At 28.2% G+C, this 24,506-nt stretch overlaps 1 protein-coding gene across 3 annotated transcripts; it reads left to right on the top strand.

The window, feature by feature from the left end:
- Window positions 1–1,939: 1,939 nt before the first annotated feature.
- Window positions 1,940–17,670, top strand: LOC107457472 (uncharacterized). 3 transcript variants are annotated; one of them, XM_087151854.1, is made up of 10 exons: window positions 1,940–2,151; window positions 5,694–6,067; window positions 6,119–6,460; window positions 7,307–7,361; window positions 9,427–9,487; window positions 9,561–9,747; window positions 10,738–10,914; window positions 12,492–12,637; window positions 15,835–16,037; window positions 17,159–17,670. In XM_087151854.1, the coding sequence occupies exons 2-10, from the start codon at window positions 5,702–5,704 to the stop codon at window positions 17,167–17,169; spliced, it is 1,548 nt and encodes a 515-aa protein (XP_087007980.1). In that variant the 5' UTR covers window positions 1,940–2,151; window positions 5,694–5,701; the 3' UTR covers window positions 17,170–17,670. The 3 variants fall into 3 exon arrangements, with proteins under 3 accessions (XP_087007980.1, XP_042903909.2, XP_087007981.1); XM_043047975.3 differs by having other exon boundaries at window positions 1,951–2,151; window positions 5,694–6,460; XM_087151855.1 differs by lacking the exons at window positions 12,492–12,637; window positions 15,835–16,037; window positions 17,159–17,670 and adding an exon at window positions 11,127–11,265 and having other exon boundaries at window positions 1,967–2,151; window positions 5,694–6,460; window positions 10,738–10,962.
- Window positions 17,671–24,506: the final 6,836 nt, after the last annotated feature.

Below are 24,506 nucleotides of genomic sequence, written 5' to 3'. Positions count from 1 at the left end.
AAAGGTTATAACGTTCATAATCGTCTTAAACTTTATTTATATAGTCAGGGATTCGCCAAAAGAAGGTTGATTATTTAGGCATCCGCTGCCGAAAAAAATTGGGAACCTCTGCCCAAAATAATCCACCTTTTTCCGATGGAACCCCAACTTTATAAATGAAAAAGTAAAAGGAAATTTGAGAGAAAAAAAAAGCAGTCGTGCACGTAATTACCAATAACAGACTTATTAACTAATTGACCAACGTCACAACCAGCTAGAGCATTCAAATTTCTATGTTGGATGATAAGACCGCTACAGAGAGAATTTTATTCCAGATACAATTTAGCGCTTATTGAAATTTTGTCTATTTTTCGATTAACAAAAAGCACAAGTTACAACTCGATTCTCATGCCTGTTGACAAGTCGAATTGCTTCTTAACTTAGTCATATTGCTTCTTAAACTTTTAAAACAAAATTTATTTTCCTTATGCCCTTATATAGCAATTTGGGAGATAGTTCTTCGTAAACTAACTCTAAAACAATAAAATATATATATGGACGTAAAGAAAAAAATGTTTTTTTTCTTCTTTTTTTAATTTTTTCAATTAATTTTATTTTTTTTCTTTACGTGTTTACATAAATTGATTTTATCAAAACTAAATTTCATATAGAAAATTGTGATATTAAAAAATATACCTATATTTCCGCTAGAAGTGTCCCAATTTTATTTTCTTCATGCTTAATTGAGAAATCATTTGCGTTTTAAATTTTTAAACTTTTTTTACTTTTCAATCTTTTAATTTAATTTCATTATTTTTCCTTTACTTAAGTAACTTTACTTATGTAAATAGTTATTTACATATATTGATTTTATCAAAATTAAATTTCATGCAGAAAATTGTGATAAAAAAAAATCTGCCGGAAGTGTCCCAATTTTACTTTCTTCATAAGACTATTTGTGCTTTAAATTTTTAAAATTTCAGTCTCTTTTAATTTTTTTAAAACATCCAGTTCTTCATAAAAAAAACCATTTCAACATTTCTTTTTTAGAATGCTCTACAAACAATAAAAAACGTATTTTAAAAAATGCATTGTGAGAAAGAACACAGCATCTAATGTGAAAGGCATAATTGTAATTAGCCTTTTGGAAGAAGCAAAACAAATGTTTTACATTTTTGTTTAATACTGCGACACAATGTTTCTTTTTTTTTTAGAATTATTTTTAAAAGATTACGAATTGATTTAAAGTAAATAAAATAACAAATGAATAAAATAAAAATTAATAAAATAAAAATAAATAAAATAAAAATATAACAAAATAAAAATTAATAAAATAAAAATAAATAAAATAAAAAAATAACAAAATAAAAATTAATAAAATAAAAATAAATAAAATAAAAATAAGTATCATAGACATTAAATTTTTTTGTTCTTTTCAAAAATCTGAAGCATCTAAAATGAGGCCTTTCGTTATTGCACAATATTTATTTAAATTATAAATTTTCGAAATGTCAAAAGTAATGTGGTTTTTTAAAATATAAAGTCAATCTTTTAAATTAGATTAAAAAGTACGAAGTTATTATGTACTTGTACAGTATTTTGTACTAGTAAAGCACTTGTTATTTTGAACAAAGTATATAGGCTTTTTATAATTGTTAAACGTATATGAAATAACTGGTTTTTAATAATGCCTAATCATATAATTTATTTATACTAAGTTAAATAAAGTCCTCTGCATTTACAAAAATATTTAATTAATAAATTCTTAAAAATATTTTAACTTACAAGTAAACATAAATAATAATCAATCTTTCTTAACTTTACAATCATCAATGTGATGAATATTTTTAATGTGTCTGATTTTTAGAAGTTTTTAATCCAAGTGATCCGAACTAACGAGTCAATAAGTTAGAGTTTCTGTTGATCGCTAAACGTTCAGCCAACTGGCGAATTTATTTTTACCGCCAAACTGCCAAGTAGCCAACTTCAGTTCAGCACATGAATGCAGATTGTAAACAAACACTTCGATTTTCATTTACCAAGTTTTTACTGAAAGAAATACCTCAGCAATTATTTTCTATTTGTTAATTAGTAGTATGGAAAACTATTTTTTATAATTCGATTGTTTATATCAGGTTGCTTACATGACAATTTCTAAAAAGATAAGTTAGAGTAAGTGTATGTTTTCGATAAGTAAAAAAAAAATTGAACAATAACATAAGTAACTTAAAGTAAAGAATCTGTTTTATTTATTTAAAGTTTTTACTTTAAAGATATTTTTATTGCCTGATTATCTGAATTTTTTGATTCGTTAGCACTTTTTTTTTTCTTTTCATTTCACATTTGCTGTATTTTAATACATTTTATTTCTGTTAAATCTTATCTTTCTTTTTGTATTTGTGTTCCCTTATTTTTGGGTGTACAAACTTTTCTTTTGGATATACTTTGCTTGACTTGTTTTTGTGATTAGTAATATTATTGTGTTTAAATTTTGATGCTATTGAAAATAAATAATCGACATTTTGTTTCAAAAAGATATGAATAAGTAGAAGGGTATTAAAAAATTAACCCTACTAAACAAAACACATGTGGCTATTCAAAATAATGGGTTGTATTCTTATATAAATGTACGGGGCTGTAAAAAAGTATTGAATTATATTCCCTACTTAATGTGGTATGATAGTACTTATTCCAATTCATTATTTTTTTCTTTGTTTTTTTTATGTTGTTTTATTCACTATAATTATACATCTGAATTCAACATACTGGTGCGGGAAAGATTCTAAATTCCACATAGTTTTTGAAATGGATACATTATTGCTACTGGAAATATCACAATAATGTAACAATTTTCTGTTTAATGTTCAAACTACAATTAATAACATTTTCGAAATTGAAGCTTATTACTTTAAGTAACACTTTTGCAAACCTTTTTTTATCTTTTTTGTTTTGAATCATTAGAATTTATTGTGTAGCCTTGTTAGAGTTCAATGGAAATATTGTTTTACTTATATCAACCTCTGAAATAATCCTGCTTACTTTGAATCAGGTGAAAAGGTAACTTAAGGAATGGTATTTATTAATTTGTCAAAATTTCGTTAACGTCGCAGGCATTATGAGAAACTACGTAATCTCATTTGTCAAAGCAATCAAAAAATGTTTAACAATTCAATATGTTTTTTTTTAAATCTGTAATATATTTTTTACTTAATTTAAATCTTTTCAAGCAGAAAGTTTATCAAAAGAACATCTGGATGTAGGTTTTATGAACCTCGAGGAAAAAACTTATTGCAGTTCCTATGCTCCTTACACAAAGCATAATTTATATATTTTTTTAAGGCATATCATTAAGCTATTTTTGAAATTGTTTACACTTTTAACTCTTAAGTTGTCTATGTCCCTAAGTAACTGTCACTTTTGAAAACTTAACATACTGTACTGATTTTTATCATTAATTTTTTACTGAAATTTTTATTATAGTAGAAGATCATTATAATTCCAACCTTAAAATATGACACTTTGCATTGCATATTGTTTTGTGTTTTTATAAATAATTTCACGAGTCATTTTTGAACTTAATTATTAAACATCACAAATCTGAAACAAATCAATATTTAAATGCTTTAAACTAATTTTTAGATTCAACTTATTTTAAAACACGAAAACATGTACTTAAGTATTCCTATTAAGAAGGTGAAAAACTAAAATTATCAAGGGGTTTAGAATAAAAAAAAAATTCTTTTTTGATTTGCTGTAGGAATTGCAACTTCTTAGTAACTTTTCTTGCTGTTTATGAACAGTTAAGGTTTCTGTGTGGTTATGTATTATTTAAATACTTATTAAATAAATGAGCATGATCTAGCATCTCACAAACACATTTAATGATAATCTAACAAGATACACATACACAATCTCTAGTTTAGATCCTGGAATTAAATGTTTCCTATTCCATCGAAGCCAGGGTTGGCAGGTTTTTGACATGTGACAGTTTTTGACAGTTTAAACCATGGTTTAAACCGTCACGTCAAAAACCTCACTGTCAAAAATATCGAAAATGTCAAAAACCTATATTCATATGTGAAATTTAATTTTAATTAATACATAAAATTTATATATTTTTTAAAGGATAGTGTTTCTAAATATGTTCTAGAAAAAATAAATTTAAAATTTTGAAGAAACACTTATATTTTGAATAGTAACCAAAATCTTGTACTTTTGAAAACTCACATCTTTTGTAATATTATGTATTCATTTTCATGTGTTATTGAAAATCTGCAGTGATATTATTAAGAAATTTATTTTTAACCAAATTTAGTGTATAGTATAGATTATACTAAAAATTAGACATTTTTAAAGAATAATACTGTTAAATACACAGAGTAGTTAGTGTCGATTTACAGTATATTCAGCCTATTCATTTACTATGCTGAAAATTAAGTTTATCCAAATACTTGTGAATTTCATTTTGCTGAATACGATATAGTTTTGTTGAATATCTAAATATTCAGCTGTTGAATAATTACTTCTTGCTTTCAAGATATGCATTATTTGTATTCTTAATACAAGTGGAGAAAAAAAAATTTAGAGATAAAAATTTTTTAAAATGATAAGTGTAATAATTATAAATAAATATAATAAAAAAATATAAATTATATTTATCATTATTCATAAATATAACTACTTTTAAATTCAAATTAACATATTGGATAATAAAGATACTCGGTATAACATTAAAAAAAAATTTATACACTTGTATCTTGTATCAAGTTTGTATTTATACAACATAACTTGTAAGTTCCTTATAAATATTAGTTATATGTTCCTTATATGTCAAAAATGCATAGTAATAAACTTTTAATTTTCTTAAGTATCAAAAAGAAAAAAAAATTTTTTAAATATAAATATTTAAAAAATTTTTGTGCAAAATTTTTCTGCACATGCATTTGAATATAAATTTCTGAGATTTTAAATCTGTTATTTTACCTTAATTTTAATTAAAAAATATTTTAAAACCTGCTGATTACCTATAGTATAATTAAATTTTAATATAATGCATGGCAACTGTTGGTAGTTTTGAAGTTTATATATTTTCTTGGCAAACTTCAGTTTTTGACATTTTTGACGGGTTTTTGACGGTTTAAACCAGTATTATACCCTTGTCATGTCAAAAACCACTTTTTGACGTCAAAAACCCAACCCTGATCGAAGCACTTGTTTGCCTTCTTTAACAAAGTATGACCTTGGTTATTCAGCTTTTCTCAGTACAGTTCCGACAGCCTGCCACAGTTTCTTGCTCACTTACATGTATTTTTTCATTGCAATTCCTTTGTTTACTCCCACAAAGTTAATGTGGTTTATGGACAATTGCGGTTTATAGAATTGTGTTAGATAAATTTCCTTGTAAAAAAGAATTCCTCTTTTTTTCCCCTTCAAAAATTAGATTAAAAAACACTACACTTTAGGTTAGGAATTTCAAATGTGCCCTGGAACAACTGTCTTCTACCTCTTCAGTACATTTTTGTCTGTATTGATAAAAATTGAAGAAAATAGTTTTTTTCTCTCCTAAAAATGACTATTAATTTAGTTCATTAACTTTTAATTTATTCACATACTTTTTTACTATCCCTTATAGATTCACGCGAACATGATGAAACTGTGCAAATTTTATGTAACCTTTAATTTATATGTATATCGATTTTTTATTTTATTTTTAGTATTCATTATGGAATCAAATGAATCTGATAAAACCATATCAAGTCATCCTTTGAAACACCTTTTGTCACTTGAATGGGATGATGCTAATGATATGTCTTTAACAACAAAGTCTGAAGAAGAGAACGGACCACCAAAGCAAAAGAAGAAAGTTAGATTCTCTGATACTGTTGAGCAAAATTTTCTAGACTCCAATGATGTTGAAAGTAATATTAGTAATTCAGATAGTGAAAATGATAATTCATCTCAATATGAGGAATTCTCTATATATGAAGATAATTTTGAAGATTATGTTGATGATGAAGAGAATGCTGATGATGACGAGAATGTTGATGAGAATGCCGATGATGACGAGAATGCTGATGATGGCGAGAATGTTGATGATGACAGGAATGTTGATGATGACGAGAATGTTGATGATGACGAGAATGTTGATGATGAACAGAATATTGATGATGAACAGAATATTGATGATGAACAGAATATTGATGATGAACAGATTGTTGATGATAAACAGAATGTTGATGCTATAGATATTATTGATGATGGAAAGAGTGTTGATGATGAAGGGAATGTTGACAGTAATGTATCAAGTGAGTCACAATTCAAATTGAAGGATAATTTGCCGCAATCAGAAGAGTTACCTCATAGTGATAGAATGGAGTCTTTGCCTGTAAATAATCAAGTAAAAAATCTGGATAATTTGAATACTGAAGTTGAAAAACAAATTATTCAATTTAGTTGCCAAATTCAGAATGAGAAATCTGAGGTCAGTCATTTCTTTTTTATTTATTTATTTTTTTGTACTTATTTTTTCTATTAGTGTTTAACTTTACAAATTTTTGCATCAGGCAGTAAAAATTATTATTTAAGTACTGTGTTTAATAGTACTTCTATGTTGTAGATTATAGATTTAAACATTGCAAGAAATGTAAGTCATAAATTTTGTCACCAACAATCATAGTGTTAGCTGTGTAACGGAGTAATTGCATAAAATGTCCTCATTAATTAGTACACAAAAGCATAAAGTACGAGCTCAATTCCTGACAAAAAGAGTTTGTTTTGGCTAATTATACAGACTACATTGTCCTCCAATACTCGGATATACAGTGTTGATTTGTGAAGGGCAGAGCGTTGTTGATTGATTAGTGTAAAATGCAAAATCTCCCTATTTGATTGCTATAAAGTTGGTATTATAGCTTGGCAGCTAAAAGACTGCATAAAAGAAATAATATATGTTAGAAAAAAACAGCTGTTTTCCTAGTTCAGTACGCAAGTTTGGTAATTAATGATTATTTTTCTGGTTTATGTCATTCTTTTTTATTACTGTTTCTTTTATTTAGTTACTACCCTCAATATTTAATTATGATATGTAATTTCAAGTTAATGCTTTTAAAAAAAAATTCATGATCTCGAATTCAGTCATCAGAAATATACCTGATTTCATTTCTATTGTGGATTTATTATTTATTTGTTTTCATTTTCTTTGTTCAGATTTAATGTTTAGCTAGTTTAGTTTTTTTTCTTGTTAAATGTACCCTTATTGTGTAACAGAACATTATATTTTTAATTTTTCATGACAGCTTTTTCATTTGATTTCTTAATCATTTTTTAGATTGTTCATGGTGGTTCTGAAAATAAATTTGATGTAACTACTTCTGATGATACAGGTAAACCTTTTTTTTTTCATTTTGTTTTTATTCTATTTATACTTGAAATCTTTTGTGTTTTGGCAAATTATATTAACACAATTTATATTAACACCAAAACAAATGAAAAAGTCCCTTATTTTATTAAAAGTATAGTTTCACAAATATTATTCTTTGGCATTGAGTCATTCAACTACCTCTGAAGTTAAACACAATTATTCTTATTATTAATTATTATCTAGCAGTTTCCTTTTCATCCTTATCTGTGTTAATTTGCAGTAGGACTGGTTGGCATTGCAATGTATCATCACTCTAACATTGTGATGTTTCATTATGTTAATGTTTTACATCTCGTATTGCATAATTTTGAATTCTTGCTCTTTTTGATTAGTTGTCAACAATAAATTAGATTTTTTTTTCATAACAAAAAAGCGGAATGAAAAAAAAGCACCCAAATTTATGATGACTTTTCCTTTTTTCGATTGTCCGCAGAGTATGCATAGTAACACTGAATCTGAACTTGTCTGTAATTTATGTAATGTTCTTTTCTTCATCTCTGCCATGCACTTTATTCCAAATTCATTTAATTTTTTTTTCTTTCTGTAAGGATTTCTTTTTGATAAAAAAATAAATGTTGAGTTTTGTAAATTTTGAAATGAGATCTCAAAATAAATTGATAACAAAATATATCACTCTCGAAAATCTTACTCATAAAAGAAATTTATTCTTTTTACTTTACTGCATTACAATACCTGCCAAGTCTGTTTTTTATCGAAGACTCCTGTATTTTATGACTATTCCCCGCTTACCCATATATTCTCAAATTTCTCCGTATTTGTTGAGGAATTTAAAAAAAAAAGAAATTGGTGATAAAATATCCACTGATGGCAAAAATACTTCTTATTCCTTAACAGATGGTGCTATTGGTAGAACTGCAGTATGTTGAGTGTTAATAGTTTAAGTCCAGCCGTGCTGGCTTAGGGGATAGAACATTCGCCTTCCAATGAGGTGAACCTGGTTTGAATCCCAGCTATGACTGGTTGATACATATTCCACATTAGGCTTGCACCAACCACAGTGCTGATGTAAAATATCCTTAGTGATAGATCTGGTTAGAATCCCCTAGCCGTCAGGGGCTAACCATGGGAGGTTTTGGTGGTTTTCCTCACCATTTAACGCAAATGCGAGTTGGTTCGATCAAAAAGTCCTCCAAGAAGACAAATTTCTCCCGCTCCTTGAACCAGGAGTTCCCTTGTTTTCTGAATTGGTTTCAAAATCACAAGGCTACGGAGTTGAACATTAGTAGTCGTAAACCCAAAATTAGGTCAGCTGTTCAATGACGGTTATAAAATAATTAAAGTTATTATAAATGATGGTTTGAAAAAATCTTCTTTAAATTAAGATTTATACACATATTTTTTACTCCACTAAATGTAAGTGCTTATATTATTTCCAATTTTGAATTTCTCTTTTTGACTTGCATGATTATGTGTGATGTTCAAAACTTTACTCGTAGCCTTAAAAATATTGCTAGTAAGATCTCCGTTATTTTATTTTTTCAATATTGGCAGGTATGCATTACTCTAACTTTTTCTAAGTTAACAAAAATTAAAAGTGTGCAATTTATTTGTTGTTGTTGTTGCTTATCCTAATCTGGCCTGATGAAGTCAGACTAGACCTATTAACCCGTTGATCTGGATGGAATCAACGAATAGAATCAATGGAAGACCAAAAGAGGAGTAGAGTAGATGTCTTCCCAGAGAAGACCAAGACAGTCCAGGATATGATCGGCAGAAGCCCGGTGTATATGGCATTTAGGGCAGAGGGGGTAGGTTTTAGTTCCTGCAGAAAATAGTCAACCTTTTGGATGGTCAGTACCTTGGCAGGAGAGGGTGGTGCAGACTCTCCTTACAAAGGAAAGAGTCAAAGTATCTCCAGGCTTATTTCCTTTGTACCAATGGTGGGCAAAGGAAAAATTTATTTAGACATATTGCAGATTGAAATGTTTTGAAATTTATTATCACAAACATAGAACTATCTGTTTAAGCATTTTGGAGACTTCTGAAAATGTTTCATAATTTTGTAGGGCTGTATGACTCTAAAACCGAATTTGATGCTTTTGGAGCAATATCATCTGAAAAAAAGATGTAAGTTTTCTGTCTTTAATGTAAAATTTTTTTAAACCATATATTTAATTTAATTTATAGTTTTATTTTACAGCTATAGGTGTGATAAAGGAATGCTTCCGAAACAATCTGAAAAAATTAATGAGTTGTTGAACAATACTGATTTAACATTTTCAAATGCTTTGCAAATAAAACAAGCTGTTTGGGAAGCTTGGAGTACAGTAAAGAAATGGGAATATATTGCAAAGAAGCACACAAGAAATAAAACTAGTGAAAGATCTGTAAGTTCTTAATTTTTCTTATCAGTATTTTTATAATAATACTGATAAAAAAAAGCAGCAATATGTTAAGACTTAGAATAAAAGTGTAACATTGTCAAAATTATATCTTCTTTATATATTTTGTGTATAAAATGAAATTTTAAATTAAATTAAAGACTACAAAAATAATTTGAAAGCAAGCCAAAAATATAGGAACTTATCTTAAATTTTTATGCTTGAAATACTATATTGAATAATAAAAAATAAAAAAAAAATCTAACACATTATTATGAATAAAAATTTTATTTATCCTAGATAATTATTTTTAATTATTTAAGTTTTGATTTAAGTAATTTTACATTTTGTATGCACTTATTTGTTAACTGATAGCCACAAGTTTTAGCTATCACTTTCCATACATGAATTATTGAATAGTTTTGTGTTTTGATTCAAAAATATTTCTTAGGGTCTAGCTTTAGTTAGCTAAGAATCTCAAATTATTGAGTTCACTCTTAGAGTACCAAACCCAATCTCATATCTAGTGCATACACCAGATTTATTTGGTTAACATACATTAGATTTCAGTTATGTTTAATGTTTCCACATGCTTATTTAATATTATTTCTTAGTAAATAAATTGACACACAGCCATTTATGTCAGCTAAATTTAGCATAGCTATGATGAGGACCATATTTGTTTGAATTCAAATCAAACAATAACGATATTTATTTTTAATATTTGAATTCTAGAAAAATTTGTACCTACTAGTGTAGATACAACAACTCAATTACTGTAGTTTATAATATGTATGCATTGATTTCTGCTCAAAGGTAAAACAGAAATTGAAATCAGATCAATAGATAACCCAAAATAATGATTGACAAAAATTATTATTCATTTATTAGTATAGCTAGTAACCAATATTTTGATCTTCAGTAGTAAAATTTATTCTTGTTGTTAAAGAGACTTTTGAACTTTCTTAATTTATTTATTTTTCTTCATTTTTTTAGGATCACATGACTGAATCTGTTGCTAAGAAAGCTGAAGTAATCCAACGCCCTCTTGCATCAAGAAAGCGGGTAACTCGAAAGAAAAAACAAGCAAACTTAAGCCATGTTGATAAACAAATCCAATCATCAAATAAACAACGAGAAAAATCTAAAGCTGATAAGGAGGAAAGCGAATTGGTAACAATTTTGCTTTTAATCTTTAAAATATTCCAACACCTTGTTATAGCCTTGAAATAAACTTAACTGTAAACTAAACTTAACTTACAACAAAAAAACCTTGTTTTTCAAGGTTGGAGCAAACTTTTTTTTTGGTATCATATGATGCTGATACAAACCTTGTTTGCATCAACTGCCTTTAATCTTTAAATTATTCCAACACCTTGTTATAGCAATGAAATAAACTTAACTATAAACTAAACTTAACTTACACCTAAAAACCTTGTTTTTCAAGATTGAGCAAACTTTTTTTTTGTATTATATGGTGCTGATGCAAACCTTGTTTGCATCAACTGAATAGTGAGAAATGTCAATAAACTAAAAAAAAAGAAGATTATCCGGAATAACTTTTGATCTAATGATCAGATTTTCACAATATGGGATTCAATCTTAATGATTTGAGGGGGTGACCTCAACTATGCTAGTTAATAAGCGCCGACAATATTTTAATTTACAAAATCAGACACAATAGCGTACTTTCTCTGAATAGACACCTTTTTTTGGCAGATTCGCATTTCTGATTTCCAAAATATAGGGGGCACCCTCAATGTGGGAAATATGATCCCTACAGTTTGGTCAACAGGCTCTAAAGTTTAGATCCCCTAATGTAAATTTTCCTTTTTGTGTATTTCACTATATCTTGAGAATTTTTTAAACAAATTGTAAGAAAATTTAGATTCAATTATAAAATTTGTTTATCCAAAGCTAATTTTGTATAAAGATTAACTTTTAGTAAATATTTATTATTTAAATTAGGAATGGTCAAAGAAATTTCGAATTGTAATGTAGACAAATTTTCACATTATTTGAAAGAATTTAATTTTATATGGCAAATACAAAATGTGAGCTAAATCGTCGATAGTTCTTGAGAAATCGAATTTTAAAAATACGACTTTTCCCAAATTAATTCTGAACCAACTTTTGAATGATAGGAAAAATTCACGAAAGTGCAGCAATTTTTTCCATTTATTCTGTTTCTTATATGACAAATTTTTTTAAAGAAAAAATTTCAATTGTTTTCAGATTGTTGACTACCCATTAGTGAGGTTGATACACGTTTAGAAAATGTAACTTTAAACAAACTTGTAGTACTATGTAGCTTTAAAAATTCTAATTCAATGATATCATCATGTTGATTCCAAAGCTATCAGGAAAAAGCGATTCCTTGAGTCACTTGCTTCTGATAAAAGAAAGCTGCAAGTTAGCAAACACCCCCTACTGTTATCATATAGATTACTGAAAGAGGAAAAAAAAGAATTATCTATTGTTTAAATTGAACCAATACATTGCACTATTTTTCCTATGACAAAAATTTATTTGCTGCATGACCTGCTTAAACAGACTAATTTAATGATTTTATTTTAGGTTTGAGAACTAAAATTTCTCCTTATTATCTTTATCGTAACCGCCAAACCTCAATACAGACTGTTCTTAAGCTATATGAGACACAAACTATAAAATCTTTCTTATAACATTATAGCTCTAAAATATATTTCAATAAATATGAAAATAGTGAGCATAAAGATATATTTTTGTAGGCTTTCAAATCATGGAAGAATCAGAAAGAAGAAATCCTTAAACAGAATGCAATGAAGCAGCATAATGAAAAGTTACAAAAACGAATGTCTTCATTGATGAATGAGGAAATCAAAAAAGAAAGGGCGGAATCAGCTTATATTGAATGGTTATTATTTTCAGTTTTACTATAGTTTTTAAAATTATGTTATGTTATTTAGTGTGCTGTTTCAGCGAAAGGAAGAAGAGTAATTATTATTGCAGCCAAATCTCAGTGTTACAATTTTAAATTTATTTCAAAGGAAGACACTAAAAATTTCTTGATATCAAAAATTTGCACCTTCAAAAATCAAATGATTTAAATTAAGATTTTTTTTTTTAACAATTCAGTCAAAATTTTAACTGTATTGACATTTTAAAGTTGTTCATAAATTTAAAAAAAAAAATGTTTCTTTTATTGATTTTACATTTTTCTGAAGTTTTTCTGTTTTGTTATTTTCTTTCTGATATATCTGTAGATGCTGTTTAATATGTCTAATACTTACCAATTACCACGTACTGAAACATTTTCGTCTATGGTAACTACTTCCTCAGAAATGTCAATTTGTTTTAGATTTTCTAACTAAGAAAGTTTTTTGTTTTATAATGAATGCATGCACACATTTTGCATGATTACTTCTTTAAAATGTATGGCTCAATCAACTTTTTTTTCAAACAAAATGCAGTTTGTTGGCAGTTTATTTTTTATTATGGTGTTTCAAGAAATGATTTTTAAAATCATTCAAGAAATGTTTTAAGAATTTGAATTCAAGAGAGCTTTTTAAATTCTTTAGAAAACTGGTATCTTTTTTAGTGATTAAAAATGTTTCGTGAGATCTAGGGTCACCGGGAAAAGCATTCAGGTAAGCGACTTTTTTTTCTTCTCTTTAACAATATAGCAAGCATGCAGGAATTAATCCTCTTCATCAGTACCGTCTTTAGGCATGGGCACACCTGGGCAGTACCCGAGGGCCCCCAGGCACTCAGGAAGCTAAAAAAGGCTACCGAAATTTATTTTTCTACGTTCCAATGAAGTTTTTATGTGGATTCAGTTTTTTGGGGAAATCGAAATGTATTTAAATTTGTTCAAATTATTGCATATATTAAAAATGCTTTATTTTATGTATGTGAAGTTTTTTTAGTTCTATTTTAAGTAGTATGACCTGTCATAAGGGCCCAAAACAATTCTGTGCCCAGGGGGCCTTCATGTTATTCAGACGGCCCTGCTCTTCATGTTTCAAAAAACTTGTGCCATCGTGGTTCGTGATTTTAAGGTCTGACTATTCTTTCTTTCTTTTTTTATTATTTTTTTTTTTAAAGAATTTGCCTTGTTTAGTAAACATTGACTCCACAACCATAACATACATAGGTACTTTTTTACATTTTTCCATTTCTTTTGTCAGATTTAGTTTATAACTCTGTTTTCTCATATTGACTATGTAATGCCATTTATAAGTAATTGCTACCTTTTAGATAAACATTTATTTTAATTCAGAAACTATATTTTACTAGATTTTTTCAGTTTTATTCGATAATTTTGACTGATCTAAGTGATTTTGTGTTTCATTGATTTCATTTTTGATATAACAGAATTTTCGTTTTTAAGAAATAATTATAATTATCTTAGTTTCTTTTTGTAGCTTGTATTTTGATTAAGCTTAGGTTTTTAAATCTCATTAATTAAAACACTTTTTTTCTCCTTTGGTTATCTTTATTAATATTTAAATAAGTAACAAACATTTTAAATGAGCATTAAGTTTGTTCTTTTATCCTTTAATTACGTTTTTATGTTCATCATTTTTTAATGAGTCTATTAATTTTGTTTCATATTTTTTTTTATTTGAGCAAAATTTGTAGCTAAGTACTTATTAAACCATCTCGGTGGATTTGCTTTCTTCAGATAAAACTTAATGGTATTTGTTAATTTTTTTATTTACTTTTTGAATTAGCCTTTGATTATTACTCAGATTTTGCTGACGGAAAAACTATAGCAGATATTGACTATTAGGTCATTAAAACTTGCACTCGTTAATCATTGATTTTTTAAAAAAAAATCTTTTAACAGGTCTAATTTATTATGAGTTGATATTTGATCAGGAACCAAATAACACAAAAGATATTATGCCTATGAAAAGCAATGAATAGTTTGACAATTTTAGCGGAATGAAAGTTTTTTTTTTTTTACTTAAATAATAAACTATTAATAAATTACTCATATTTTAGATGTGCTTATTGATTTTAAACTAGAATCAATGTATATCTTTCTACCATTATCTTTAATACCTGAATTACCATATTTATTATATGTCCAAAATCAAGTCTACAAGGATGCTGCTAGAAAAGGTTTTTGAAATGTTTTTAACAATAGTCATTGCTAACTCCTCTTTATGTAGGAAACTACATTTGAAGTTGTGAACTAAAAATAAGTAATAATGAATGCATATTGTTTCAAATAATTGACATGGTAGCTTCAATCACAGTTTGTAAAAGTTGTTTAAATATTGCCAATATGATATTTTGTTTATGTTGGTTAATTAATTGTATTTTGTGTTATTATTCAAATTCTTGTAAAATAATTTATTTTCAAGAGAATTAAATTACTTTAACTGCAGTTTTTGCACCCGTGTCAATAAAACTATGTTTCTGTATTATTTTTTATAATTGCCTGTTTTTTTTTACTTGTGTATGGTCATCCATTTAATCAGCATTTGAGTAAGTATTATAAATGTGTTCATGCTTTTTTTTTTCCTAAATGAAAATAATATCTGTTACTAATGAGACTATAACTATCCTCTGTTTCCTTTTGAAAATGAAAATTGCGTCAGTTATAGAAGGTATTTTAAAGTAGCAAAAAAAAGAAAAAAAGAAAGAAAGTCTGAATAACTTGAGCGAGTTTTCCTACTAGACAAGTTACATAGGAATGTGATTTATCCATATTTTTTGTTGTTTTTGATGCGAAAAGTGCTTTGCTAAAAATTCTGTTTGACAGAAGTAATGTCTTTTGTGCAAATTCATTAATATCTGAATATATTTTGAAAACATTGCACCAGCTTGTTAATTCAGTACTTTTTATTTTAACTGTGCCCTTGTTTGGTCATACTCTAAGTTAATAATCTCAAGCATCAGCAATTATTCAACGTTTTCTATTTTTTGAAGTATAGTCATGCATTTAAATTGATATTAACTGTAAGTAACCACAATTCAAAAATTTAAAAATCATTCAGATAAGTTATTATATTATTGGAGACAGTGTATTGTTTGTTTCGTTTATGTCATAGTTTATCTTTTATTTTAATTGAATTGCCATCATTCCATTTTTTTTTGTAGGAAAATGAGAAAGTTAAATGTATCTAAAAAGGAAAAAGAAAAGAAGGCTTGGCTTATGCAAAAAGAGAAAGAAGCTAATGAACAAAAACTGCAAAGAGATAAAGAATCTCAAGAAATCTTTCAGGAATGGTTAGAAAGAAAATATTTTCAAGATGACAATTATTCAATGACTTTTAATGACAAGCCTCCCTGGTTACCTCCTGGTAATGATTTTTTAAAAATGAAATTTTTATAAATATTTTTGTAGCAAAAATTTAAATACATTTTTCAGTTTACAAATCATCAAAGGTTACACATTATTGGGACCTCTGCTATAAATTTAATTTAAGAGACACCACTATTCCTGATACATCAGCTCCTTTTAAGCCTTCTGGGTCTCCTTTCATTCAAATGAATGTTGATCCCCTTGCAATTAGGCTAACAGTGGGAGGTTTTCATAGCTTTTCTTTATATGTAACACAAATTTGGAGTATTTCCATCATTAAAATCCTCCAAGAAGGCTAGTTTGTCTCAATGCTTGATTTAGAAGTTCCCTTATCTTCTGAATTGAGTTCAAGGTTATGGAGTCAAGCATTAATAATTGTAAACCCAAAAATTGGTATGCTGATCAATCTCGTATGTAAAATGAAATAAAAATATTTAATGCTAATTCTAAAGCAAATGCCCTCAATTTTGTCTCACCTAACAGTGCATTTGTATTCTTCCCAGATTAGTCCACTGCCCCTTGGCTACCAAGGCTCTTTCCCTTTTAATGTCCTTTTTTTTTCTTTCTTTTTTTTTTTTTTTTTTAACTGGCAACTTCAGCTTTTATTTAAATTTGTTCTGCATTCATTTGTTCTTCACATTGTGTCTTCCTGACAAAGAGTGCTTAGTTTAAGTGCTTAAACATGTCAAATTTTCTTTGATTTCCTATGAAATTAAATAAGTTTATTATAATTTTTATTTTTAGAGACTTAGTATTGGTTTTTAAAAATCTGCTTGTCAAAATCCATTTTCTTTGGTACATAATTATAGTTGAATTTTTAATAATTAATTTTTCATAAATAATCTGCTATAGGTATTATTTTATCATGAATCAATGATATATTTCTCTTTTAAAGACCTCAGGAAACAAAAATAAAAAATTTGCATGTTTTATAACAATAATTTTTATTGTTTGAAAGTAATTTTTTTCTTTCGATATAAAAGTTATACTGGCTTTAAATGTTAAATATTATTTTTTTAAACATTTTTTATTGTTTTAATATTGTTAGGGTTATTGTTGACACTCTAATATGTTTTTTATTTTATTATGTTAAGTGTTATAAATCAATTATTATTTTAGGGTACTCTTAATGCTGGAAGCCTTGTAATTATAATAAAATATATAAAAGATATAAAAGAAATTTTCCCTCCAGATACTACAGATTTAAGAAGTGCAATTTCTCAACGAACAGTATATTCTTGATGAACAAGATATGTAACTACAAATTGCTATTACATCTATCTACCAAATTCGGAAAATGAAATTTACTTGGGGATGCAGAAAGAGTAAAAGATAGGTGAGAGTTGTTGAAGAATATCCAGTTAAGAAAATATACATTAAAGATGCATTTTGAATTGCAGCACATTACTTTGAACTGTACTTATAATGCAATACTATATGAATTTAATTCAGATGTTTTGACATTTATTAATTGATAAATTTTAATTCAAATTCACCTATGATGAACAAAAGTATTGATGATTGATTGTTTACATTAGCGTTCAGAAGTGAGCAAATATTCTGCTTGTGTAAATTGATAATTTATTTATAATAAATGAAATGATGTAATGAAATAAAATGTTATTTCAAAATATTCTAGCTTCTATTATTTTTTCAACACTGTTGCTGAAGTATTTAAAATAAATAATTTTTTTTAAATGTTGTTGTTAAATATTAAACTTATAATTTGTAGACAACTAAACGTCAATCAGTATTACTCTTGCTAATCAGTCAATGCACAAAATGAATATTAAAACTTGCTTATTTTTATACATTTTTTATTTTAAAGAAAAGCTAAGTTATTGAGACTCTAATTGACAAATGCTTAGTTATATAGTAAAATTTCCTCTTAATTTTTTCTGAATTTCTCTTGAATTATCAAATTTGCAAAAGATGCATAGTATTTGAAAGAGCATTTAATACTGACATATTTCATTCTAGGGCTGATTTTTTTCTACAATTTTTAATTGTAGTTCTTGCTTTGCTAGTTTTTGCCTTCGTTTATTTTTAAAATTATTTAAAGGCTCAGCAATATCCATCAAAATTTTACTTTTTCTTGATTTTTTTAGAAAGAAATATAAACGGAACTTGTAGAATAAAATCAATGGTTGTATAAAATTAAAAAATTTTTAATTTATTTTTAATCAAACTTGTATAAAAAGGGGGGGGGGAGGAAACTCTTAGTTAGTGATAAAATGAATTTGTAAACTCAGTTTGTCAATTTGAAATTAAAAAGGTAAGGAGTTTATCCAGAAGTTTTATTTTTCTTATGCTTGTTTTTTAAGTTTTCTTCTATTAAAAAAGTAAATTTAAAAAACTTGTTTCTTAGGAAATAAATACGAAAGTTATTGTAAATGTTTCACACTGTTCTTGACACTGTCTGTGTCTTTTGCAGGGTTTCCCATCAGGGGGGAAGGTGGGCGCAGGATGAGCCCACTTAAAGCTTGGGGGGGATTTTTACACTAAATAAAACAAATAGTTTGGGGGGGGGGAATTTAGAGGAGAGAATTTTTTTTTAAAGTACATAAATGAAAGAAGCATTGTCATATTATGAGTAGAATGCAAGCAAAGTAGAACTATTTCGAACAAGCTAACATGGAAGGGAGAAGTTAGCAATTTTTTTTGGGGGGGGGGGTAAATGCGCCCAAGAGCTTGGGGGGGATGGGGGCCACTGGTCTTTTGACCATACAAATTATATCAGATTCTTCAAATTTTGTATACACTTATAATATCTCTTGACTATGGGCTATAATATTTCTTGATTGGACTTGTCACATTAGAAAATTCTGAAGTAATGTCTTCAATATTTTTTGAAATTGGATTATTTCTTCAGAAACTTCCTATAAAAAGTTGAAGCTCAAATTATTTTTTGTTTCGAACCAATATGTAAAATATGTATTTCTATTTTCAAAGAAAAACATATCAAAATAATATAACAAAATAAGTATGCACAGGTTAAAAGTTGAATTTTTTTACGGGATGTTTGAAGATAGGAAATGGTCAAGCATGTTAGGAGTTATTATCATTTTCAAAATATTTGAAATGTAAATGTAAATTTTCTCCAAGGTTAAGATTTGTTCAATGATATCAAAAATGATTTTCCAAACTATCTTGTGAGTGTGGTGTCAACACTAAATTCTTTTATTGTTACCCCATTTTTCATTGCAGATTTGGATTTGCCAGATAAAATACGTGAAATTTAAACTTAAGGTTTTACATTTTAGTTCACGTATGGTGCTGTGAACTAAAAAAGTGTTGGTTAAGAAAAAGGTGAAAAAGTTGAAATACAATGAGAAATGCATTTAAAAACAGAAAAAAAAGCATGAATAGTCGTGTTTGATATATTGAAATATCTATCTAATAACAATCTCAACATCCAATCCCGGGGATTCACTCCATCTTCAAAATCACAATTAAAAAGTAAGTGTAAGTATAACTTCCTGTTGCTGTATAACTCCTGGAACCTGAAGTATTTGACAAATTTATCAAACAGCTTCACATTTTCAATATTTTGCTAGTATAGCAACTAAAACTAAAGTTATTATAATTTATTTAGCTTGAAAAATTTATTGTTAATAAATTTTTGTAGCTAAAGTTTTCATTTTGGTTTTGACGATACTGTGTATCACTCAATCATGATAGTCTTACAATTTATTTATAATTTCCAATATTAAAATTATATATTTTGGATTTAAAAATAATTAAATTTGCGCAAAAAATTTCAAAAACTATGTCTTATCATACAGTGTAAAAAAGAAAATAAATGTAAAATTACTTAAATTTCAATGAAACGAATTTTTGCATTTTTAATAAATGCATTGATTAAGAATAAATAAGTTATTATTAAAAAAAATAGTTGGTATAACGTGCTTTGCTTACAATATTTTATTAAATAATGCCAACTAATTAATTAACTAATGCCTAAATTTTTTTCCAAAATAAGGATTAATTCAATGATACCAAACGTGATTTCCCTACCTACTTCCTGAGTATACATTAAAATCATTTATTGGTACGGATTTTTATTGCAGATTTGGATTTACCAGAAATAATACCTCAACCTGAAGGTTTTACATTTTAGTTCACAGATGACGCTATAATTGCAAGATGAAAATGGAAAAGTTTAAATAGGTCGAGAGAAGCATGCAAGATCCAAAAAGAAAAAAAAAAAACAAGATTGATCGTGTTTGATATATTGAAATATCTATCTTATGGAAAACTTGCCTTCCGACATCTGGAATTCACTCCATTCTAAATAACAATTAAAAAGTAAGTAAGTGTAAGGTAAAAGTTGTTATATTTTCCTGGAACATAAAGTATTTGACAAATTTATCACACGGCTTCACATTTTCTACATTTAGCTAGTACAGCAACTAAAATTATTATAATTTATTTACTATAAAAAATTTATTATTGATAAATTTTTGTATCTAAAGTTTTGATTTTGACGATATTGTATAGTACTTAATTATCATGGTCTTATTTTTTATTTCTTATGTCCAATCTTAAAATTATATAATTTGAATTAAAAATTAATTTATTTTACATACAAGTTCAAAAACTATGTCTCATCATACCGTTAAAAGAAGAACATTAAATGTAAAATCCCTTAAATTTCAATGAAACGCAATTTTGCAATTTTAATGAATGCAATGGTTAATAAAAAAATAAGTTATTGTTAGTTCGTTTTAAAAAAAATAGCAGTTGTTATAACATGCTTTGCTAATAATATTTTATTAATTAATGCCTAACTATAGTTGATATTATCACATTGTAAATTAGTGATATTAGAGGAATACTCACTACAAATATTATTAATTTACAAATTATAAAATAAGTCTTAAGTAATAGTTTGGTTCCGAATACAATAATTCGGATAAGTCGCTCGTTGCCCAAAAATTTCATCAGCAGAACTCTTTGTTACAAATGCGTCATTAAAATTTAAACTAAAACAACTTCTGAAACTTCTCTCGTAGCTGTCAAGCTTCCGGAATGAGATTACTTGAAACTTTAGGAATCAATTCTGGTAGTTGTCAAACTGACTTTCTTGACTTGAATGTCTGGAGGCCAGGTTGTTCTATTATGCTGCCCACCACTAATAGCTAATTATCATGCAGAAAAGGAACTAAGTGCGAAATTGTAACTCGCTAAAAGCGTACGTTAAAGTAGCCGGAGTACAATTAAGATGGGCTAAATTAGACGAAGTTAATGGACATTCGTTTCATCAGAAAGGCTTTCAAAACAGTATATTATGCTGAAAAGTTTGTAACAACATTTATGTTTTAGATACAGAAAATGCGACGATTCCAATTAGTTATAAACTGAAGTTATATGCAAATGGTTTGTCTTCATATTTACCAAACCAATTATATATAAGATTTAATTTATTTAAGCACTTAAACTAGTTACAGTAGTAACATAATCCTGATCTTTTCGATATTAAGCTATTCTGCCACCTAAGGAAAGAATTGGGCAATTTAGTTAGAAACTAATGTCGTTCGACTTAGATACGTTTCTAAAATGCTAGTTCTGCAGATTAAGCTGAGAGTTACGATGTATATATATATCTATATATAGGTTTTATTTTTATTCCATTTGTGTAGTTGTTTCAATGCTCGACTGACTTTAGTTGAAAAAATTCGTAGCAGGAATATTTAAAAAGAAAATTGTGAATATACACCGATGTGTTTTTTATATTTTATTTCCTAGTTCTTTCTTTTTTTTAATTTTCGTTTATTTATTTATTTTATTTATTTATATTTTAAGCAGTTTAAAACCGCGACTTTGATCCACTGCTTTAGAATAATAAAAATAAATGGAGGGGGAAATGAAGAATTGGATACTTGCAACTTGAGAAATGATTTATGCATGACCAGGTTTTAAATCAGGTTTAATTGGATACTCTTGTAAGCGACGTCACGCGCGTGTGTCGTTCTCGATTGGCTTCTGTATGTAGTAATTTGCAGGTTATCATGTAAAATTTAATTTATTTTGGTGCCTCTACAGGTTATATTAGTTAGATAATCTCATCCTGTCCGATATTCAATGATTTCGTTGAGTGAGAATATAATTGAATTGAAATTAAGTAAAAAACTAATGCCATTAAACTATGCCACTAAACGTAGCATTTCTTCTCTTGCCAACGAGCCTGCTTGCTGAAACCAGGCAAATTTAAGGTTGAGGGTGCGTTTCTTGTTTTTCTGTGGCGTCAGCTATAGTCAAGAATACGATTTCAGCCACTTTTACGTCGCAGCCCGTTTATAAGGCTGACCGTTTCATACATCCATTCATATACAAATCGTAATTTTCACCAGAACCAGTGAACGATCAATCTCCAGTTCAGTAACCCCAGAGGTATTGATTTGCTATAGGAACATGGAGGACTCTATGACCAGACAGATTTAGCGTGCACCAGTCACCATTTGCAGCTCAGGGTGTCTTCGACCGGCAAAGGTCAAACTCACGACCTCTTGGACATGAGCCCAACGCCCTACCAACTAGGCCCGACCCAAGAAGAGCTTTGTTTGTTAAAGGAAAAATATAGTGGGAGACGGTTACTTACTGTTCGAGTTAGCATTTTTTCTCTAATGCTATTTCTATGGAGGAGACAGAATCTTATCTTCTAAACGATTGAATGGTGAGTATCATGATCTTGGGCGATAGGTCTAGATATCGAAAAAGGGGCGTAAGCTGCTCAGACTGTTTAAAACAGCGAGATTCCGAATAAATGATTATTATAATATTATATTTCGTAAATGGATAGGGGAACAATAGAAATTAATCTTATATGTTGTAAGGAGACATGATGAGTGAATTCAAGTGCTCCGGTGGCGCAGTCGGTAAAGACGCCATTCACTCCACTTCTGTAGAGCTGAGATCGAGGAGTTAGATAAATTGGCCTGAATCAACACCTCCTAGAAGTAGAAAGGCCTCAGCACGGATCAATTTAGTAGTCCGATGTGATGAAGTTAACTGCGCAGTGGACGAAAAATAAGAAAGATGTCATTACGTTAGGGGTACTAAGCTGCGCAGTGGTTGAAAATACAAAATATGTCATTACGTTTGGACTACTAAGGGATGTTCTTTCTAGGAGGTGTTGCCTGAATACGCAGCCATTTGCAAGATAAATTTGTCGTTACTGGATGCTCTCTCGTTGATCCTTGGTACACTACAGTACTCTCCCACCAGAATTATTTCTGTGATAGAAATCGATGAGCGGATACCACTAGTTGATTCATTGCTGTTTCGGTGAGAAGCCGGGCGAGCTGTGTTAAGATCACCGTACTTTTTGAGTGCTGATCGTGAGAACTGTATTAAGTTCACTGTCGCGGTCACTCCTGTGTTGCCATTAGCAGTCGAGTAAATACGCTGTACGTTATGTGTGAAACGGAGTAGCAACAGCACGAGGAGGTCGATAATGTCGCAGTCACAAATAGCTAAACAACTATTCAATGTTAACCATCCATCGAAGAAGGCGTGTGGGTCCGACGTCGCGGGTCGACAATGTGGGGAGTTGACATTGTCAACTTTCATCTATGAAAAGGTACCCCAACATGGAATCTAGTTAATATGTCTTATATACTAGTGAATTGGAATTGTACTTTTGTAGTGGTAGATACAGTACAGTTCACTTAGGTTTGCTTTCCTCTCGTGATTCTTAAGTTTAATTTATTTAAAATAATTTCAAAACCATGCTTATCCAACTCATTACTTTCTGTACAATGTGCTTAAGAAATGTTTTTGCAATAAATTTAGAGTGGTCTGTAACTTCGTATTTGATCTTTTTCTCGCATCTTTATATTTTACTTCTCTTCTTTATATTTCCCTCTTTTTTATATTTCTTTGTATGTCTTTATATACCATCCTCTTTATATTTTGAGAGTTTTATTTAGTAAGTCATCGAATCTTCGCCGCAGCTAGACATCAGTTCAATTATCTTGTCACAATTCGGAAATTAAAATGATTGTCAAACTAAAAAGCAGTAAACTTCTTGAAATTAGTGGAACAGGAAAACAATTTGGATAATTGCAATTTAATAGTTTTAAGCCCATTTAAATATTGCTCCTTTATTTCTAAAATCCTAAAACAGTTTTTATCTTGTCCTCTGTTTTTATTTGTGATATTTTTTGTAACTTCCAAAGCGATTTCGATTAAATGATCAGATCGATGGAATCGAGTCATAAATATCGGAAATCAATTAATGAGTTTTTAATGGGATATTAAGGGAATTTTATCTTTCGCTATCAATAGATTAGCATCTATCTCCTCCTGATCTTTTATAATTATTTTTAGTCATATTTTTTTCTTTGTTTCTCATTAAGCTATTAGAAAAACACGTCGACGATTTCAGAGGCATATTTCTGGTTATGTTGTTTGGGGAAATAATTTAAAGCCTTTTAGGAAAATTCTTATTGTATATCATATAAGA

This window comes from Parasteatoda tepidariorum, chromosome 9 (assembly GCF_982258835.1).
Source record: "Parasteatoda tepidariorum strain Cologne lab strain chromosome 9, Ptep-v5.0, whole genome shotgun sequence".
In the NCBI taxonomy this organism is placed as follows: Eukaryota; Metazoa; Arthropoda; class Arachnida; order Araneae; family Theridiidae; genus Parasteatoda; species Parasteatoda tepidariorum.
This window is presented reverse-complemented; position numbering and strand designations above follow the sequence as displayed.

Coding starts and splice junctions, on each gene's coding strand:
- LOC107457472 (XM_043047975.3), top strand. CDS start 5,702: ATGGAATCAAATGAATCTGATAAAACCATATCAAGTCATCCTTTGAAA. Junction 7,362..9,426: donor AACTACTTCTGATGATACAG/GTAAACCTTTTT, acceptor ATAATTTTGTAG/GGCTGTATGACTCTAAAACC. Junction 12,638..15,834: donor GAATCAGCTTATATTGAATG/GTTATTATTTTC, acceptor TTTTTTTTGTAG/GAAAATGAGAAAGTTAAATG.